The sequence below is a fragment of the Martes martes genome (assembly GCF_963455335.1).
Source record: "Martes martes genome assembly, chromosome: 12".
NCBI classification, from domain to species: Eukaryota; Metazoa; Chordata; class Mammalia; order Carnivora; family Mustelidae; genus Martes; species Martes martes.
The window spans coordinates 47338794-47361204 of NC_137900.1; the positions used below are offsets into that span (position 1 = coordinate 47338794).

General features: G+C 43.1%; 1 protein-coding gene across 1 annotated transcript in view; it reads right to left on the bottom strand.

Annotated features, from left to right (window-relative positions):
* SLC24A2 (solute carrier family 24 member 2) overlaps positions 1 to 22411 on the bottom strand; it is a 239438-nt gene that overhangs the window by 1886 nt on the left and 215141 nt on the right. The window contains 5 exon segments of the mRNA XM_080819423.1: positions 4841 to 5007; positions 11852 to 11941; positions 19959 to 20006; positions 20008 to 20054; positions 20057 to 20099. Coding sequence (XP_080675549.1) covers positions 4841 to 5007; positions 11852 to 11941; positions 19959 to 20006; positions 20008 to 20054; positions 20057 to 20099 — 395 coding nt within the window.

Here is a 22411-nt window from a genome sequence, read left to right on the forward strand (position 1 = left end):
CTGAGCGAGAGGAAAATGGCCGACAACACATGACCCCCATGGTCTATGTATCTCCAGGTGGCTGGGTGAGACGCAGTGCTATCCATTGAGCCTAATGATGGGACACTGGCTGGGGAAACATGGACACAGCCGCCAAGCTGGATGAATCTTCTGCAAGATCTTAGCCTTTGGCTAAGGGAGATTCAGTTTTGGTCTGACCTCAGAGAAATGGAAGAAGAGGTGCTCTTTTGAAGCACAAAGTTCTCGAGAGGAAAAGCAAATAGCTTGAGAGAAATAATGAAATGAAAGGGGTCATGACTTTACATATCCGGACTCCTCTGTTGGAGGGAGCAGGTGAAGGCAGAGCCCTTGAGGGCCTGGCACATACAGGCCCCATCTGGGTTCATATTTAACCTGGGCCAAGCTGAAGTGATTGATGCAACTGCCTCATGGCAATCAATACAGTTGTTTTGCTCACTAGAGCCCGGCTGGGAGGCACAGACTTCCTGCACCATGTCAGGAGGGGAGGGGTTCCACAGGCCAGCTCTGGGCACAAGGTGCAGTTCCAGCTCTCAGCAGTTGGGGGGGAGGGGGTGGGAAAGCCCTGGCATCCTGCTGTCAGTAATGGAAAGTTAGGAAAAGAGGGAGTGGGGTGTGTGAGTGTGTGTTTGTGTGTCTGTATGTGTGTGTGTTGGGGTGAAGTGCTTGAGAGGAGATGGTACAAACGTGAAAACCTCCACTAGGGACTTGTCCTGGGGAGCTCTTGTTCCATACTGCCCATTCTTAGGAAGAAAAGACCAAAACCACTGTACTCTTATTAAGTGAGACATGCACGTGCGCACGTACGTATCCAAGTAAAGTGAAGTTGTGCTGGATGGCACCACAAATAGGTAAAAACCCTCTGTAGGAAAAATTATATTTTTTCATGCCTTTTGATCTACCACTTCTATTGTCAGGGAGCAAGAATGTTGGGGCGCCTGGGTGGCTCAGTTGAATAAGCATCTCTTAATTTCGGCTGGGGTTGTGATCTCAGGGTTGTGAGATGGAGCCCCAGGTCTAGCTCTGCTCTGTGTATGGAGCCTGCTTGGGATTCCCTCTCTCTCTCCCCCTCTTCCTCTGTTCCTCCCCTGCCCATGCTCATACTCTCTCTCTTGCTCTTAAATACATAAATAAATAATATATATTTGAAATATACATATGTATAATACTTGCAAATGTAATTTTATTCAGAAAGATGATCATTTCAGGGCGCTTGGGTTGTTCAGATGGTTAAGCATCTGCCTTTGGCTCAGGTCATGATTCCGGGGTCCTGGGATCAAGTCCTACATCAGGTTCCCTACTCAGTGGTGAGCCAGCTTCTCCCTCTGCCTCTTTTTCTCAGTCTCTCATGAATAAATAAATAAAATCTTTTAAAAAAAGATCATTTCTGTATTACTTTGAGTAGTGAGAAATTGGGGATACCTTAATCTCTAATTCAAAAAAACTAGTTAAGTAACAAACTTTTAAGTCGAAGTAGTGTTATACAGCTGTTAAAAATCATAAGCTTATAATGATATAGGCAAATACTCATGATGAAATTCTATAGTTGAAATGAAGGATGAACATAAAAAAAGCAATGTTATTTCAATAATATAAACTATATATATCTAAAACAGGGTGGTGTATTATCATTGATTTTTATTATGTTTTATATGTATTTTCTAAATCTTTTACGATGAGTATGTATTAATATAAGCAAAAGCAAAAGCCAACAAGACTATGAAATATCTTTTATACTCAATATATTGCTTACAAGTTCATCAATTGGTATAAACTCTTTTTGGAAAAGTATACATCAATAGCCATTAAAATGCTCACTTAATTCATTAATATTTCTTGGAGGAATTTATTCTAATAAAAATAATTATAAGAGGAAGTTTTCTGCCTGAAGGTTTTCATCAAAGTACCCACAATTGCTGAAAATTGGAAAAAATAAAAAAAATTGTGGCTAAACTGAAAAGCAACAGGGTGAAATGTAGCTGTCCCTCAGAATAATATACTGCTTAAACTATAACTTTAACTAATGAGGAGTTGTTGTACTGGTCATGCAAGCATGCTTATAGATGACCTTGAGAAACTCCCTGCCTGTTCAGGGTGGGGGACCCCCCCCCCCCCCCCCCCCCCCCCCGCCGCACTGCGCTTCCCTTTTCCATCATCTCCCAGACCTCTGAGAAAGCCTCCTGCTAAGGAAATCCCTTTAAGTGTGTTTGCACAACTACGGATCCCTGCTGCTGGACCAGACACACCTTATTCCTCCTCTTGTTTACTTCATTTATCTCTAAAACTTGTGACCAACATATGACTCACATTCCTTCTTGTTTACCTACGAGACCTACGACTATTCTAGAACCTTCTTTTCTTCTCCTTTGCTATCTTATATCTAATAAATACGGGACTGAGAAGTTGTTCGGGGCGACAGTCCTTCCAGCTGTCGTGCCCTGCTCCCTCTCTCTTACAACTGACTTGTTTGTGTCTCATTCTTCTCCCGAGTGCCGTTAGGAAAGCGGCAGTGAAATACGTTGAAGTGATAAGCTGTTAATTATGAGAGCTATAAAGAAACTTAGAAAAATAGTTGATTTACTAATTAACTAATAGATACCTACATTGTGCCAGGCATAAACGGCTTTAAAATGGAAAAACAAAAGCCCTCCAAAAGGACAAAACTGAATATTCAGGAAGAAAATGTGACCATACAAAAGTTAAGTGTTGGTCTTGGGTAGTAGTGTTAGGGGTTACTTCCCCTTACACTTTCCTGTAACCTGTGACTATATATACAATTTAAGAACAGTGAACATAAGCATCTTGTAATTCCCTAGAATATTTATTTTTCAAAAACATGACAAATGGGCCTTATGATTTTCCACAATTCGTCGGATTTTCTCTTTGTATTAAGCACATTTTATTTTCCTCTTTACAGGAGACTGACCACAAAAACTACTCTAAATGTGTAATCAGTGCAACTGAGAAATACTGTTTCTACCAGAGACCCCCTTCCTTTCAAACAGCTACTTTTTAAGGCATTCATTCATACATTCAGTCAGTCAGTCTGCAAACATTTGTGAAGTCACCACCATGCATTAGGAATTGCTTGAGGCTTTGGGAAGCTGTTGCTCTTGAGCAGTTCACAGTCTAGTGGGCAGACTGATACACATGACCATGATAAGATAAGATCTGCAGAGAGTTCTCAGGAACAAGAGCCCCCAGTCAGGCCCAAGGGCATCTGGGAAGCTGGGATTTGACATTGGTAGGGTAAGTTGGAGTTTTCCAGAGAGACATGTGGAAAGGAATCTTGAGTGAGAGGGGCCTGTGAAGGAAGGAGATATGGCAGGAGAGGAATCCTTTGGGATCCAAAGGTGGTTAAGACGGTGGGAGCTCAGGGCAGCGTTTTATGCAGAGTGTCACGGTGGAAGGCACAGACTCTGCCCAAATCCCAGCTGTCTCACTTACTGGTTTTGTGAACTCTGTGCCCTTCAGTTTCCTTATCTGAAAAGTGGCGATCATAATACTTATGTCATAGGATCATTGTGTGGCTTCAATGGATAAAAATGTACATAGAGTTCACAAAGCAGATACTGAGAAAACCCAGCCAACGCAAAGGTATAAGAGAATAATATGCAAGATGTTCAATGCGAAAGTAGATCCACAGTTTCTAAATTCAAGTCTCAGGGGCTCAGTTCCAGGAACATAAGGATCACATCCCATGTCTTCCTTTCTCAGGGGTTCTCATTCAGCATTACTTATCAGACTCCTTTTACTTCGGACACGTTAAATGAAACGACAGAAACAAGAGCGTCCCAGTCTGACCCACTTTACAGATGATTCGTATTGAGAACCAGATTGCTTAGCTGTAAGAATAGATCTCATCTTTTGACTTTCGAAAAACCTAGAATATCTTGTTTTTTATTTTTTTTATTTTTTTTAAGCTTTTTTTTTATTTGTCAGAGAAAGAGAGCACAAGCAGGGGGAGAGGAAGGCAGAGGGAGAAGCTGGCTGTGGGACTCGATCCCAAGACCTTGGGATGATGACCTGAGTTGAATGCAGGTTCTTCAGTGACTGAGCCACCTAGGTGTCCCTGAGAAACCTAGAATATCTTTACCAGCATACATAAATAATAATGCCAAACCTGCCAGCCTTTTCCAAAGGAGCTAGGATATTTTTGCTGGGCCTATGTTTGTTCCAATTTGTTTTACGATCCAAAATCTTGGGATGCCTGGGTGACTCAGTCAGTTAAGCCACTGCCTTTGGCTCAGGTCATGATTCCAGTGTCCTGGGATCGAGTCCCACCTCAGGCTCCTTGCTCAGCAGGGAGCCTGTTTCTCTCTCTGCCTCTGCCTGCCTTTCTGCCTACTTGTACGTACATTCTCTCTCTCTCTCTCTCTGATGAAAAATAAGTAAATAAAATCTTAAAAAAAAAAAAAAGAAAAAACCAAAATCTCATCTGAGGCTGGTGGAGGACTTTAATTAGAATTAGAATATAGAAAAAAATATAGGAAAACTGCACAGCATCTCCATCATACCTGAATACTGAATATTCTTAACTTGTTACCCATGCCATTATATAAGCAAAATTCTTTAAGTATTTCCTACAATATCCACTCCATTTGCAGGCATGTGTTTTTGCCTACCTAGGGATAACTTATCCTTCATTAAGTTCTCTGAAAATGAAAAATGGAGTAAGTGAATGGTACTCCTAGTGTTTACTTTTTATTGGTATTGGTTAATTTTGGGCTCAGAGATCCTGGTTGTGTCTTCATAGCCTCACAGAAGACAAAGCCAGTGACAGAGCTGGTGTGTGCACTTTCATGGAGCTGTCTCTACTCACCCCACAGTGATGTCAAAAATGTTGCTTCCAACAGAGCTGGACACAGCCATGTCTCCAAGCCCCTTCCGGGCCACTATGACACTGGTGATAAGATCAGGGATGGAGGTCCCAGCTGCTAAGATGGTCAGACCCATGATCTCTTCACTAATGCCAATGGTCTCTCCAACCTGAAAGTAATAACAGGGACACATATGAGTGTTTGAAGTCATAAAACCAACAAACTCACAAACATTTCCATGCAACTCCCTTTCTTTATAAGAAAGCTTTATTTATTTACTTGAGAGGGAGAGAAAAAGCAAGAGCAGCATGCATAAGTGGGAAGGGCAGGGAGAGGGAGAGAGAATCTCAAGCAGACTCCCCACTGAGCATGGAGCCTGACGTGGGGCTAGATCTCACGACCCTGAGGTCATGACCTGAGCCGAAACCAAGAGTCAGATGCTTAACTGACTACACCACCCAGGCACCCCACAACTCCCTTAAAATAATCCCTCCACTATGCGGGGGGTCTGAGATGATAAAGAAGAGTAACCGTATCAGCGCCATAGAGGAGTTCATATGTTAACCATGTTCAGACCCAGGAGATCAGGAAGGTTCACAGGAGTATTATAAAGATAATCTCAGGAAAGAGCAATCTGGGGCTTGAATGCAGGCTCTATGTGATGTCTGTGAGCACTGAGCAAGGGAGGCAGAAGAAGGGAGTTCTAAAACCCAACTGGCCATTGGCTCCAGTGGCCAGTGCCTGACGATGGTACCCAATCCTGTCTCAGATTTGCCTTTGGATTAAAAACTGAAGGTTAAGGACGGACATCCAATGTCCCCCCCCCCCCTTTTTTTTTTTTTGCCATCTCCTAGTGTCTGTAACCCACTCTTAAACACTTTCAGACTACTGTTTCCATAGGAAACTTGATTTGGGGTATTTTGGGGCTTGGTAATACAGGACTGTAAATCAGCCAGGCCGCTGTGGAGAAACCAGCAGTTAGGGAATCACAAGTCCAAGGTCTGGCTTTGGCATTTATTAAGAACTTGACCTACTGTTAAGTTAATCAATTGTGTAATGTCTTTGATCCTTGCTTTCTTATACTTCAAGTGGGGATGATAATATCTATCTTACATTGGTTGGGAGATCATTTGTGGAAAAGCCCTTTACAAATAGTACAGCATTACTGAAAAGCAACGGGGGACATTTATTGTGTTTTATTTTGGTCGTTGCCTTTTTTTTTTAAAAAGATTTATTTATTTGAGAGTGAGAGAGAGAGAGAGCATGAGATGGGGGAGGATTAGAGGGAGAAGCAGACTCCCTGCTGAACAGGGAGCCCGATGCAGGACTCAGTCGCTTAACCAATTGAGCCACCCAGGTGCCCTAGTCTTTGCCTTTTAACACTGAGGAGGTCTATTTTGGACAGCTGGTCTAGCCTTAGCTGGAGGTGTTTTCTATTCTATTCTATTCTATTCTATTCTATTCTATTCTATTCTATTCTTTTGCTTCTCCATTCTCTTGAGCAACTTTTTTAAGAGTCTTCTTGGAACTTTCAAAAGCTTTATGTGTTTTCTGGAGTTGGCGAACTGCAGTTCTGAAAACTTTAAAGCTAATGTTTTCAATAGCCTACTTGAGGACATTTGTCATTTTTGGAAAAAAATTCAGAGGGCCAGAGTAGCATGTAAGAATAAGAGTTTTTAGGGAATTGAATGTAACTAATTTTCAAATACCTTTTGTGATTTATTAGTAATAGCTTTATTTCCATTAACTTAAAAGCAGAGTTGGGAGCTAATTTTGTTTTGATGGTCAGGTTGGCTCTAGAGGCTGTCTAGCAACTAGTTTATCCTGTCCTCATGGAGCAAAGAGTCACTGTTCTCCATCAAAAAGGAAGTCCATGGGGGTGCCTGGGTGGCTCAGTCCGTTAAGTGTCTGCCTTTGGCTCAGGTCATGATCCCCGGGGTCCTGAGATCCAGCCCTGGTTGGTGCTCCCTGCTCAGCGGGGAGCCTGCTTCTCCCTCTGCCTCTGCTCCTCCCCCAGTCCCGATCTCTCCTTTTCTCTCTCTCAAATAAGTAAAATCTTTAAAAAAAAAAAAAAAAAAAGAAAGGAAATCCATGTGAGCAGAATCACTGCTTTGATCACTATGGTATCCCTAATTCACAGAATATTGACTGGTATTTAGTAGACTCTCAATACCTATTTGCTGAATAAGTCAGTCAATCTGCACACTTAGGTGATTTTACTGGCATATTTTCCACCAATCCTCCTAAGAAAATAAAGTAAGAGTTCTGCACAGGAGTGCCCTCTTCGAGCAGAACTCTCCTTGATGACCTATTTTTTGAGTCTAATGTAGAATGAAACCCTTTCAGAGACTGAAAATGCTGACTGAATGACTGTCATCCCCAATAAATAGGCTGATTCCTCGAGGGAGTTCTGAAGCAGCGACTATTTTAAAACAACACTTATATTTAGAGTTTGAATGGCTCTACAGACAGAAAAAAAGCAGAGACTGAAGAGGGGTGGTTTGGTGGTCAACAGGGATGGCGTGGATACAAGGAGACCTGGGTGTCTGCGTTGCCTGCCACTCCCAGTACCTGGAAGCCAACTTCCCTGAGCCTCATTTTCCCTCTTTTGTAGAATGGGGATAATAACATCTACCCTCAGAGCTGTTGTGATGATGAGACAGAGCAAACAGCATAGCGTCAGGTAGAAATAGTTAATAAATATCAGCTGTGCTAACTCAGACCCTACTCCTTTCTCTTTCTGACTTATCAGACGGCAGCCACTGGGCTCTGGCTGCAGAGACCGAAGCTGGTTAATGGACGTCAGCCTCTGATGTGGGAAATCCCCAGGATAATGAAGGCTTTTTATTGCCCATCCAACTTCTGATGAATCTGTGCGGCTCCTAGAAACACTTTCGCTGATGGAGAGCTAGTCTCCTAAGCTCATTTTAAGAACGTTTCACTGCATTTGGCTTTCGGTGAGTTAGAGGCAAGATGACAGGCACAGGGATGAGACAGCGCTGATCGCTGATCGCATCAGCAGCATCAGCCAAGTTAGAGCTAGAAAGGACATCAGCAGTCTCTTGGGGGGGGAGGGGCGGAATTCCTTTGTTTTCTAGTGGAAGTAGATGGGGGGGGGGAGGCTACTCAGAACCCAAATCCAGTGGCTCTGAATATCGCAGGATGTGTTTCCTTGCCTTGGTTTAAGGAGGAACTGTAAAAATGTCATATTGTCGAAATGAGACACAAGGTTGTATCTGACTCCCAGCATTAAGTTCTCCTATGGGTTTTAACTATATGTTCTCATCACACAAGAAATTTATTAATTTCTTGGGGCTCTTGGGTGGTTCAGTCATTAAGCGTCTGCCTTCAGCTCAGGTCATGATCTCAGGGTCCTGGGATCAAGCCCCGCATCGGGCTCCCTGCTCAGAGAGAAGCCTGCTTCTCCCTCTCCCACTCCCCCTGCTTGTGTTCCCTCTCTCGCTGCGTTTCTCTCTGTCAAATAAATAATAAAATCTTAAAAAAAATTTATTAATTTCTTGATGCAAAAACAATAAAAACTAAGGGAAAAACTAAGGGAAAAAATGCATGAAGCAGCTTATGTAAAGGGTATTTATCTTTAGCCAAACAGTAGCTAAATAATGATATTAAAGAGCATTTATTGCTGGTAAGACTGCGGAAAACAAAACAGTTAAGCAATAAATGGTGCATTTGTTATCTTTCTGGATTTTATAGCTCAAAAGTACAAGCAACAGAACTAGAGCTAGACTTCTTAGAACAGAATCTGCTATTTTGATCAGCTGTCTGGAAGTCTTAAAAGAGAAGAGCATTTCTATAGGAGAAAAGAAAGGGAAGCCTCTCATTCATTACTAGAAAGGAAGGTTTCTCTTTACGCACTTTATATTCCTGGGCCCTTTGGTAATTATTCTTGTTCTAACCATTGTGTTTGTATTTTTCTATAAGGGAATGAAAAAGAAGCAAGAGTGTGGAATTAAGATAATCTTTAAAAAGGACAGAAAAAGATGGAAGTCTCTAGATTGATGTTTTCTAGAATGGCTAAAGAGAGAGATCTAGAAAACAAGTGAGAAAAAAACCCACTACTTTTTCTTTATCAGTACATGAAGGAATACAAGTAATTATTAAGAAAAACCATTACATGTTATAAATGGCAAACAGTTCTTCTAGCCTGGCAATCTGGTGGCTGAGAAGCCGCTCCTCTTCTGAGGTATGATTTCTGGCCAATACTGGTGGCAAATGACTGTCAATGAATGTGGGAAATCATGACTTTGGGATCACGGTTTTCAGAAATATCTAGGCAGAATAATTTGAAGTTAAACATCATAAAATAACTAGGATAGGGGTAAGATGAAGAATCTTGTAGGAATAATACTGGGTATACTAACTGACATTTCCAGTGTTTTTTTTTTCCAATGATGTTATATGTTCTTTTTCTTTAAAAAGAAAAAAGTTAAGGTGCAATTCACATACAGCAAAGTCTAATTGTACATCCAGTAAAACTCACCCTTTAAAAAAGTGTACAGTTCTGTAGTTTTGGTAAATGTGCTCAGTCCTGTGTCCTGTTTCTCCACATCCTCATCAACATGTCTGGGTTTTTAAGTATAGGGATCCTAGTGGTTGTGAAGTAGTATCTCATGTTGATTTTATTTTATTTTATTTTATTTTATTTTATTTTATTTTATTTTATTTCTTTAGAGAGAGAGAGAGAGCCCACACATGCGAGTGGGCGGGGAAAGGGGTAGGGGAAGAGCAGAGGGAGAGAGAGAATCTCAAGCAGGCTCCACACCCAGTGCGGAGCCTGACATGGGGCTCCATCTCACAACCCCAAGACTGTGACCTGAGCTGACATCAAGAGTTGGATGCTCAGCCAACAGAGCCGCCCAGGTGCCCCTTATATTCGTTTTTATTTTTATTTTTATTTTTTTGAGGTCCTAGAATAATATTAACTAACATTTATTAAGTGCATACTATATGCCCATCACCAAGCAGTGTTTTAAGTGCAATATCATCACATTTAGTACATTTATGTTTATTTTTAAACAACACTCTCTCTTGAGATACAACTCACATACCACAAAACTCACTTACTTAAACTCTATATATAACTGAATCTTTTAGCATATTTATAGACTTCTAGAGCTATCACCATAATTTAAATTTGGAACTTTTTCATCATCCCAGGAAAAAACCCCTTGGATCCATTAGCGGTCATTCCCCTTTCCCTTCAGCCTTCCCAACCCTAGGCAACCATTACCTTTCTGTCTCTGTAGATATGCCTGTTTTAAACATTTTATGTCAATGAACTCATTCCAACATGTGATCTTTTGTGACTGGCTTTTTCATTTAGCATAATATTTTAAAGGTTCATTCACAGGTACCATGTACCAATACGTTGGTCCTTTTTATTGTGGAATAGTATTCTATTGTAAGGATAGACCACATTTTGTGTTTCTGTTCATCAGTTGATGGACATTTGGGTTGTGCCCACTTCTTTGGCAATTATGAATAATGCCGCTGTGTGTATACATTTTTACGTGGATGTTTTCATCTCTCCTAGGTATACAGGTAGTTGAATTCCTGGGTCCTATGGTAACTATGCTTAACATTTTGTGGACTGTCAAACTGTTTTCTGAAGTGGCTGCATTATTACACAATCTTACTATCAATATATAAAGATTCCAGTTTCTATACATCTTCTCCAACACTTGTTATTGTCTGTCTTTTTGATTATAGCCATCCTAAGTGAGGGCAAAGTGTATCTCATTGTGGCATTGACTTGCATTCTAGTGAATAATGATGCTGAGCACCTTTTCTTGTGCTTACTAACCATTTGCATATCTTTGGTGAAATATCTATTCAAATCTTTTGTCCATCTTAAACATTAGGATGCCCATAGATGCTTGGCCTTTCTATGATTATTTTTTTGAGTAGGCTCCACACCCAACATGGAGCTTGAACTCATGACCTTGAGAGGAAGAGTCATATGTTCCCACTGAGCCAGTCTGGTGTCCCTTGCCTTTCTATTACTGAGATTTAAGAGGGTTTAAAAATTATCTATCTACCTATCTCCTGCATAGAAGTGCTTTTTCAGATGTATACGATGTATATTTTAGGACTATATCCAAGGACTATATTTAGGACTACATCAAACAAAGAATACAAGTGGGAAGTTTGAAATTTGTGTAGTTTATAATGGAGGAGAAAGACACGGGTTCTGGAGTTTCAGAGCCCTGGGTTACAACCTCAGTTCTGTTATTTAAACCTTACATGATCCTGAGCAATTTTATTATTAGCTCTAAGCCTAACTCCTTTATCTGTAAGTATGGATAATAATAGCGGCTCCTTCGTGGGATTTGTGCCTCTGTACAGGGTGAATGTCAAGATCATGAAGACAAGTGATGTGAATTATCCAGCATGTGGTATCTATTCAGTCAATAATGGTTACCACTATTATCTCTGGGAATGTGACATGTTTGTGCTTCATTCTTTCATCCATGCGTTATAACAAACAATTCAGTTTATTCTTGTGATGGCCACTAGGACTGGCGCTGAGTTCAAAGTGATAAAAGCAAAATACATCATCATTATAGCAAACTGTGGTTCAAGGAAGAGACTGTTTTGTCTCCAGGTCTGTCCTAGAGCCAGTCTGAAAGGCTGGTGAAAGCGTGGCGTGAGTGGCTGCCCAAGAGGAAATAAGTGCCATGGAGTCAGGCAAAACCTTGACATTCCTCCCAGATCCAGGTAGGCCTGGATTCAGGCTACAGAGGGCAAGAAGAGCTGGGGTGACCTCCTCCACACGGATGTCTAGGATTATGCTGATCTGACTCCCCACCATGAGAAAAGGCCAGGAGATATGGGGAAAGCTCAGTGGGAGTAAAATTGTCTAGTCCTGGAATAGGTACCTTGTCTTATCAGACACAACACTATTCTGACACTTTCCCGAAGCAACACATTGACGAACCCTTTGGCAACCACAAGAAGAACCAGGCAGGTGCACGCTCTTCTCAAGGTCTTACCTGGTGTGCCCACCAGACCATCAAGTAAGAGAACACAGCGATCCAGGTGATGGAGCCAAAGAACGTGATCGGAAAAAACTTTCTTGATGACTGAAAGAGAGCCAGGAAGAGGTGGGAGCGTCAGTGCCATCCATGAGTTGAACCTGAGAGACCAAAGCTAAACCCACCACAGTCACTACCCCCCACCCCACCGCTGCTTTCCATCTTTGTAGGCTCAGCATTCAAAAGGCCCTGCCTACCCTTGGTCAAGCTGGGCCAGGAAGATTCTCTCTTGGGAATGTTGGCTGGAGCCAAATCATCACCAAGTTAGTTCCTGGGATGGAAGTCTCTTGAAGACAATGTTTGTTCCTGCTGCTGGCTGCTCAGATGTCCCCTGTCCCTGTCCTTCCCAAGGCCTTGTCTCTCAGCCTTGGCCTCAATCTCTTGACCACCCCATAGCCTTCCTCCATCTCCTTTTCCTTTCCTCTCGAGTTCATCAGAATCGGTTTCTATTCTTCACTCCATGTATCCTAGCAGTCCACTGCCCAGAAAGCCTAGGTGATTAATTGCTTTTAACAAGAAGGACCAATAGTCCCCAAAGAGGTTTATCTTACTGTCCTGCAACTTACTGGGAGAAGCCACATAGAAGAAGCCATCACCATAGTTTCGATAGATTCCTGAGGACACAGCCACCCTCCAGGACATTTGAACCACTCTTGTAGAGTTAGAGTAGACAGAGGCCTGGTGCACTGCTCTCCACAGAGGTGGTAGAGTAGATGATCTTGGGATGGTTTTCTCTCCTGTTCTCCAGCCCTGACATCATAATGTCCATTTCTGCTTTGAGCGCTAGCCTTTGTGCCATCTCAGGCTTACCGTGTGAGCACTTTTTATTTTTATTTTAAAAATCCAATGATAATGAACACGTGTTATATTAGTTTCAGGTGTACAATACGATGATTCACCAATTCTACACATGACTCAGAGCTCAGTGTGAACACATTTAGTTTCTTTCAAACATTAGCCAAAAGCAGACACTCAAAATGCAGTGTTTCTTACTCGATCACACCACAAAGAGAACAGGCTTGCAGGGGTTGTACTGGTGTTTTGCTGATAGCTTTTTCTGCAAAATTGAGGCCCTTTAAAACAGGCTCAGACAGCAGAATGCCCTCAGCCTCTCACCTGTTACTGCCAAACACTTTTTATTTCAAAGCTTTCCACGACAAGAAACAATCTCATTTTTTTTTGCTTTGATAATGCCGTCCAATTTTGTCCCAAGAAGTGAATCCCGAAGTTGATTTGGGTGAAAGCTATCTCAGTTGTCTTAAGAGCTGACCTTGGGCAGTCATACAGAACGCTTTTTGTCATAGCTTTTAAGAGATTCATTAGAGGAAAAGATAAACTCGTATCTAGCAATCTTTTGAATATCTAAGATAATAACAAACACAGTCTCTATTGCTGCCAACCAGGTGTATGTTCTTTTTACGAATTTTGAGTTTTCAGTACTTTTTTTTATTATCACTCATACCATTCTGTTAAATTTCACACTAACCATTTCTTTTGCTTAATGAGTGCTGCTTTTTCTGGGGGGAGGGGTGCTTTTTGTTAGTAGCGGTGTTTGCAAGACCCATAGGCTTGATTAAATTGGGGGAGACATCAGGCCACAGTGAGAAGGAGGAAAATGTCTTGGCTAAAGACAGGCCCTAGCACTTTAGTGAGTTATGGAAAAAGAAAAGATCATCAAGTTTTCAAAGTGGACGCTGAGACATTCACTTCTGAGGACAAATTCCTTTAAAGTTGATGATTCAGCTGGATTTTGGAGACCAGATTTTCCAACCCTTAAATTGTCAGAGCTAAGAAGGCAAGTTTCCCCAGACATAGCGTTTAGCTGATTGGAGTCCCCATTCTTTTCCTCTGGTTCCAGTTTCCGGATCCTAAGTGGGATGAGAATTTCATCTCCTGTGGCCAGGCTCTGTCACAGGGAAGGAAAAGGCCTTTCTTGGGACACGGGGCCATGTGAGACCGGAGCAGCCACCAGGCTGTGAACTTGATTCTGAGCATCCTTTGAGGGAACGGAGTATCCTCTTCATACTTTCCGGTACGATGAATGTACTGGAGATCTTGGGAGAGTCTTCATTTCATACATTGCTCATTTTACAGCTTCGATCATTTATTAACTATATCATTATTTTTTTCTTTAGTATGCCTTTGCACATCTGTACATTGAGTCATGGGACAAGTCAGAATCAAATTATTTGAACCGATTTCTCACCTGGAAAACATCATCTCTGCACCATAGAATGTTCCTAGGCAGAAGGTAGAAACTAAGGAAGCAGGCTAAGGATATAAAGGAACTAAGTTCACATCAACATGCTAATGAAAACCTCTTTCAAGGATGCCTGTGATTCTTGATCAAAAGGCCAATTAGTAATTAATGGACATCTATATGTACCTAGTATTGTATCAGGGGCTCAGTGACAAGAAATTAAAGATAGTTTTTATTGGTAAGTTTCCAGGTCTTCACCATAAACTAGGGGTAGGTAAAGGCCAGGTACTTTCTCTGTACTCAAATCTTGAACTAGACCTGAAATTCAAAACTAGGTCTCTCTGACAATCTGGCATATATACCTGATATTTAGGTTATACTAATTTGTTCTTAGAGAAAAACAGGACCAATAATGCTCAGAATATGCCCAGCTATAGACATGATGATGATGATGATGATGATGATTGTTAACACTAGCCTGTGCTCTGAATGTCAGAAAATACAAGGGAGATATCGGGGAGAGAGAGGCTAGCATTCTGGCTGAGCGGCCATCTGCCTCACCCAACCTCCCATATTGTCCCTGATTGGGAAGCATCAACCCTTTAGGCATCGGCGGTTCAGTTAAATGTTTCCCAACTGTCCAACTACCTTATCTTTTCAACCTCACAGCCCAGGTAATTCCTTCTCCTTTCATTTTTTCTGAACGAATCCCCTTATTTGGACACTATGGTCTCTTATTCCAGACATTGCTCCCCAGTCGCACTTGTGCAATTATCCAGTTCCCAGTCTCACTGGAAGGAAGAAAACAGCCCTTGAAGCCGAGGTCTGACATGTCAATTTCTGGTTAGTCATGGTGGCTCATCCTAACATCTGCTGGGATGAACCTCATCCTAATTAGCAAAAAAGCAAATTGTGTCCATGTGCCCGCCATTTTGTTCCCAGTATAATGGTTTACGTGTATAATAGACAGCTAATGTTCTCATTAGAAGCTTTTAGTACATCAGTGTGATACTTTCTTGGCTGGAAAAATGTTTCTGGACATTAGCTGGATGCACAAATTGGCCATATCCTTGCTGATTTAAATTTGACAAATATTCACTGAGCATCTATTCTGTGCAAGGTTTGGGGACATACGTATCTAACAACAGTCCCCCAAACAATCCTGTGACAGATTAAAAGTGTGTTCTCTGGATGAATATGACCAGTACTGAAATCTCTGCTCACCGATTACGAGACATGTGACTTGAGACAAATCATTTCACCTTCTAAGCCTCAGCTTTTTCATCTGCCAAGTGGGGGAACTAACAATATCTAGTTGTTCTGAGGATTTCAGGTCTATGAAGTGTCTACCAAAGTGCCTGGCACATAGTAAGTGCTCAGATAATAGTGGCGGTTGTTTATTAGATGATGTTCTCTTCGTTTTGGTTTTTAAGAGACAAGGAAATTGAGGTGGAAGGGAGGTGGAAGTGGCTGCCAAGACTGGGCTGAAGATCTTGGCTTTGCCTCTCGTTTGCTGGGTGAGCTTGGACAAGTCACTAAACCCCTCTGGGTCCCAATCCCCTCCTTCTTGCTAGAACTGTGCTCGGTACACAGCAGACCCAGTAAATACTTGGTGAATGAATCAATGACTGGTATGAATCGCAGGAACAGGGCTGACTTCTTAGGTCCCTCCCCCGTTCAGATGGTCACATTTTGATGCATTTAGATGCATTCTTATTTTATAAGATCACCCATCCTAAGTCAGGAGCGCATATAACTTTTGGAGGTCTTTATTTCCTTTATTATTTTCAATATTTATCAAAGACATGTTCCTCATTAAGGTTTATATTTTAGTTCTTTTGCTTTGAAACCAAAGCCATTATTTGAAAAAAACGATGAAAGTGAATTAATCAGAAGTGTGTGTAATCCAACAAACACTGTCATATAATTTGCATATAAATGAAGTGGAAAGAAAAACAAGGGGGAGTACTATTTACCCTGAAACTGGATGGCTACTAAAAAATCATGTTTTCCTTGTAATTACTGTCAAGGTTTGGAACGTTCATCTCCACGGGTAATTCAAAAACTACTGGGGAAACAGAGCTGCCAGGCCCTCCGGAGGAGCCAATGTTTATTAATTAATAATTTTCTCCTCTCTTTTTCTTCTCCCTTGATGTTTTTTCAGGAGGGCCTGGTGGCAGGGCATGAAGGCCGTGGTGGACTGCCAAGACGACCACAGCACTTCCCAGTTCTTCTTAACAAGAGGCGAGCTCTGTTTCCCCACCCTTTGAATCTGGGCTGGCCTTAGGACTTTCTTGGACCAACAGAACATGGTAGAAGCGACAGCATGCAGACTCCGAGCTAGATCTCAAGAGGTTTTGCAGCTTTCATTCTTGCTGCCCTTGGAACTCGACCATCGTGCATGTCAGCTCCGGCTTGCCTGCTCAAGGGTCAGGGACCAAGTGGGGCAGAGATGAGCCTTTTCCGCTGACCTATTCCTAGACCAACAAGCTCCCAGCCAGGTCAGTGAACAGAACTGTCCAGCTGACCCCAGAGCAAATGGTCCTTTCAGAGAATCCTGGACTAAAAAAATTGCTTCCTTTTTTAAGCCACTACGTTTTGGGCTGGGGTGTTACATAGCAGGTGATCACTGATCCAAGATCAAACCTACTGAGACTCTTCTGTGCTAGGCACGATCAAAAAGCCACTTACTGGCTTTTGTATCAACTGGCATGGTTTCATTCGTTCTGTTTTTATATGCAAAGGAGGGCCATATAATTCATCTGCCAAACCAGCATGCTTTGGGATTAAACTGGGACTATCCTGGGCAAACTGGGACGTATGGCCCCTTGGATCTGCAGTGCTGTAGTAACGGTCATCTCTTTATGCTTTTCCTAATCACAGGATGTCATGGGCGGCAGGGAATGGAGAGATCTTCCCGCCCTCTATTTCTTAGAGGAGGAGAAGTGGGGTCCAGCATTAAGCAGTGACTTCCTCAAGGCTGCGCAGCTCATGAGTTATGGGGGGTTATGTGGGGGGATGAACCACTGTGGTCATGGTAGTAGAAAGAGAATGCTTATGGAGTCAGGAGACTTCTGTTGGATCGAGCTCCTGTCGGTGACATGGCTGCGCAGTCTTGCTCTATAGTCTATGCCTTGTTTCTTCTACTAACTTTAGAGCTCCTTAGAGATAGGAATTGAGAGTTCTGGGCCTTCACCTATCGGACAGAGGCTTGATGCTTGGCATGTAATAGGTACTCAGTAAATATTTGGCTGAGGACATTTTAAAACAACCAAATGTGCTGAGAGTCACATTTTTGCTGGGGAGAGCCCACAGGCTATGTAGAAAAAGAGAGGAAAAAAAAATCCAGTCCATCCCAGGGATGGTGCTTGGCCTGGCCGTGCAAAGGGCAAGAACCTTATTGGTTACCCCGGCCCAGGGGCTGGCTCTCAAGGCTTGTGCATAGCGAATGAACAGTCTGCGGTATTATGGAGGAGAGCATCCTGAAGCTGCATCCTCTTGCTCCGTTACCCCCTGACGGCTTGAGCACAGCCAGCAGAGCCATCATGAGCTGGATTATGACTTGCGTGGTGGAATCCTGTGTGCTGTCCAGGACAGGTGTTTCAGAGCTTTGATCTCCCCTAACAGCGTCCTTGTCCTGGGAGCTCAGATCACGGAGACGATCCTTACTCTGCCGGGCCTTGCACTGGGGGTCCCGGCCAACCTGAGAGCCCAGGCCTCGATCACTGGCATCTTCCTTCCAGTCCTGCACCCTTTGCTGACCGCCCCAGTGGCTGTGGGCTAACTCCCTCTCAGCCGTCCATCAACCCCCTCTATTCGGTGCCATGCCGCACCAGGCCTACTGCAGGGATTTAGGAAAGCTGGTCTGTCTCTCCGATTTTCCTCCCGGGGGGCAAAGCAAAAACACTGGTCTGAACAGCAGAACAATGGAAGGACAGAGAGAGAGAGAGAGAGATAGCGTGTGCGAGAGCACACATGAGCACGCACATCTCCAAAATGTCACTGTGACGTGAGCCTTGAAGAAACTTAACACGTTCCAGCTCTTCGGCTGGAGGTTGCCAGGAAGCCTGGCCTTTGCATGGAGCAGATCTTCTGCAACTGCGTCGTGAATGAAGAAACCTAAGTGTTGCTTTAAGTGAGCCACACCTGTTACACGCCCCCTTTACTGGGAAGCCTCTAATGTTGGGAGTCCTTACACGAGGGGGTCCTTTCCTGGCCTGTACTTGACAATACGTGGCTCTCCACTGGCCTGGATGATTTATAGGCCAGGCCAGTGGGATGGGATTTCTCTTCTGTCTTCTTTGAGTACAGAAAGTGGATCACCACGGTGCTCTTAAGACTTGGGCTAAATTTTGCCGTATGTGACCGTGGTGTCCTCTTGTAAATGCTCTCAGAAATGATGTTCTTGGACTTCCACCTTCTGGCATCATGAAATAGGAAGGGGGAGCCCAAGCTGTGTGGTCACGCAGACCTGGGTGTGAATCTCCGCTCCATCCCCGAGGAAGTGATCAGGCCGGAGTTGGTTAACTTCTTTGTGCCTAAGTTTCTTTCTACTTATGCCAATAATATATAACATTATATGTAAGGAATAGTAATATAAAGTATATGTGTGTGTGTGTGCACATTCCTATGCTAGTTGTTCCCTGAAGCTGCACAATATAGCTTCTCGGAAGTACATGGTACATACTGAGGGACAGTAGGTACACACCTTGGTTGAATGAGATATGTGTGTAGATGCATAATAAAAAGGACAGCTACTTCTTATCATTAGTTCCCCTACCTCTGGGACACTGGCCCAAGAACCCAGTTTTGATTTGATCTTCATTTAGATTGTATTTCGGTGCTCATAAGATGGTATTGTGTTCAATGTGCCTGGTACCTACTAATGGTAGAAAGGAATGTTGATTAGAGTAATGAGAACAATACAGGATGGAGAAGATATGCAAGCATTTACACTACATGAATGCATTTCTTTAAATTATTGTTTTGAATTGAATGAATAATATACATGTACACAAATACTCAATAAAATAAAATCCGAGTTCCCCTCTTGCTTCCAACCTTCAGTTCCTCTTCTTAGAGACAATCACTGTGGTGGTTTTAAAACATGGTTGTCAATTCTTTGACACTCCTTCCATCAAGGGTGTCCTAGCCTCTGTGACACTGATGTATTTTAGGTAGATTTTTTTGTCTCCTCCCCTCTAATCAAGACAAACTTATGATTGCTTTGACCACTACACTCTAGTGGAAGTGACTGTGTGTGACTTCTGAGACGAGGTCATCAAAGACCATGCAGCTTCTTCCTTGGGCCCCTGGGATGCTCATTCTTGGATCCTTGATTTCTCATCAAAGATATCTGTCTCTTTTGAGGCCACAGGCTGTGAGGGAGCCCCAGTCGCATGGAGAAACCACAGGTAGGCTCTCCTGTAGACCATTGCAGGTGAACCCAGCCTTTGAATCATCTCTGTCCAGGTCCTAGAAACATCAGTGAAGAAGCTTCCAGATAAGTCCATTCCACAGCCATTCAAAGTCTTCCCAGCAGAGGCCCCAAGATGTTGTGGAACAGAGACACGTCAATCCCAACGTGCCCAATTTGAATTCCTGATCTACACAACCCATAAGCAGAACAAAATGTTTGTTGTTTCTGCACCACTAAGTTTTGAGATGGTTTGTTTGTCTATAGATCAGATAACTTGAACTATCATTATTACTGTGCACCTGTCCAGAGAGATTTCAGACATATATAAGCATACACATGTTTGTGTGTCACCCCCCTTTTCCTCTTAAGGCAAAAGGCAACAACCTAGGTATACTGTTATATACCATGCTTTTCACAAGGAGTCAACTAAATAAAGATCTACTCACCGGCTTGCGGACGTCAGGTAAGGTAATCCAGAGGAGAAACACTATTGGGGAAAAAAATAGTGACTGTGACTTGCTTCCGGGGGTTGGAAGGCCAGGCAGGCTGAGAGGCTGGTCGTCCTCATCTTCACCTGCCTCCGTGGTCTGTTGTGGAAAGATAGAGATGAAAGAATAAACAAACAAAAAAGACAACAACGTGCAAGAGCACGAAGCCAGGGAGGGGTGCTCGGGTCCCCCTCAGGAGTTTTCTCGGGTCATCCCAGCAGTTCATCATGTGACTTTTAGGCTTGTACGAGAACCCATCTGTCACAGTCTGAATCAGGACAGACAAGACACACGACACCCAGGAGGACTGAGGAACTTCTTTTTCTCTCCCTGAACAGTCTTCAGCTTCTGCCTTAAAGGAAGGGATCATTCAGCTTGGGTGGCCCACAGCAACGATCCACGGACTTTTTATGGAAACCACATCCGTAGACCAAAAGACTCAAATGTCACCTTTTCTCTCCTCCCTTCTCCTTGAAGACAAAGCTATAGGATTCATTCCAGGAATCCTTGGGAAGGATTTTTTAAAAATTAAGAATTAAAAAAATGTACTTTTTATTTTTAAAAATAAATTTATGTGTATTGACAACATTGACTCTTCGTGGGCAAAGGAAAGTAACCATAGAAACGATTCAATAACAATACTCAGCTTCCTTCCTTCCCTGGCCCTGGAATCATCACGGTCACGGATTGTTGTGTGGTTGTGAGTTTTTGTTTTTTATTTTATTTATTTATTTATTTATTTATTTATTTAACAGACAGATTTTATTTATTTATTTAACAGTGATCACAAGTAGGCAGAAAGGCAGGCAGAGAGAGGAAGGAAGCAGGCTCCCTGCAGAGCGGAGAACCCAATGTAGGGCTCAATCCCAGGACCCTGGGATCATGACCTGAGCTGAAGGCAGAGGCTTTAACCCACTGAGCCACCCAGGTGCCCCTGGTTGTGAGTTTTTAACCATGCACAATCATCTTGTTAAATTCCAAACCATTTTAATTCCAGCCAAAGCCTTGTTACGCAAACACGTGTCCCATTCGCAGAGAAACAAGAGTATGGGGGTTGAGTGAGCCACGGAACCTGGGGGGGCAGCTGTCAATGGCACAGGATCTCAGAGTCCCAGAGCCCGGGGTGAACTTGAGAGCTTCTGACCTAGCAGCCGGCACCACCTGCTGAGGTCAGAGGCTTCTGAAGTCCCATCGCAGCACACCCTCTTCCCCCAAGGGGGCGGAGGGGGCCGGCTCAGGCCAGAAGCATGGGAGAAAAGGATTCACCTAGATGCACAGGGCTGGGTGTGAGGCCCGACACACTGCAGTGTAATATTTATTTCTAACTTAAACCCTAGTACTGCCAAAAGGATTTGTAGTGGTTTACACAATCACCCACACTCTCTCTCCAAGAGTTAACATTAAAAAAAAGTCTATGTAAAAGGAACCTTAAGCCATACTGAAAAAAGTTGGTAATCACAGGTTCTTTCTCTCCGGGCATATGTCCTTGGCAGCGGGTAAGAGAGTGTATTAGCAACAAATAGGGGGGAATTAAGAGGATTAGGTCAAAAGGCAGAATTAGGAAGTTGGCACAGTGTTTTTTTGTCATCAGATCCTCGTTAAATATATTTCTTATGCTCCCCAACCCTTTGTTAGGCACCATATTGGAAAAGAAGAAAGAGTCAATGATCCATGTTTCCTTCCTAGGAAACTAGAGAAAGGAGAGCCAATTAAATCCAAAGTAAGCCGAAGAAAATAAATAACGAAAAAGTTACAGGAGAAATCAATGAAACTGACAGGGAGGGAGTCCATAAAGTCTACAAGACCAAAAGCCGATTCCTTTGCTACACAATTCATGTGGTTCCGCCTACTGCTTTCTTTTCTCCATCCTGAGGGCTCCCATCCCTGATGGAAGCTTGGGCATACGGTCTCCGGTTCCTCCTTCGAGACAACATCACGTCCTCCCAGGAGATACAGCAGACGTAGAGAATATTATTCCCCACCGAGATTGCCAGCCTCCCAGGGTGTCAGCTGGCCCGCATGAATAATCCCTCTGTAATGAGGGCAAGGAGGATTTAGGAGACAGGCACATTTTAACTGCTCCCTCCCAGATAAGATCTTTCTTGTTGGACCCAAATGAATGACTCTCCACCTGCCCCCCCGCCCCCCGCTCCAGTAGATGCCTCAGAAATGGGGAGGAATCATGGGATAGTTGACGCATTGCATCATTCCTAATAAGTACCTCCTCTCATACCAGATGGGTGGTTTTATGCAGGCAGAGGATTCCAGCACTTCGAAGACTCATCCAGCTCATCTGACAAATTCATCGAGGCTCCTCCCCCTTCCAGGACTGACCCTCCCGGCCCCCAGTTCCCTCTCAAACCGGCATCTGCAATCTAGCAACTTCCCTCTAAACTCTGAGCTAACCTTTT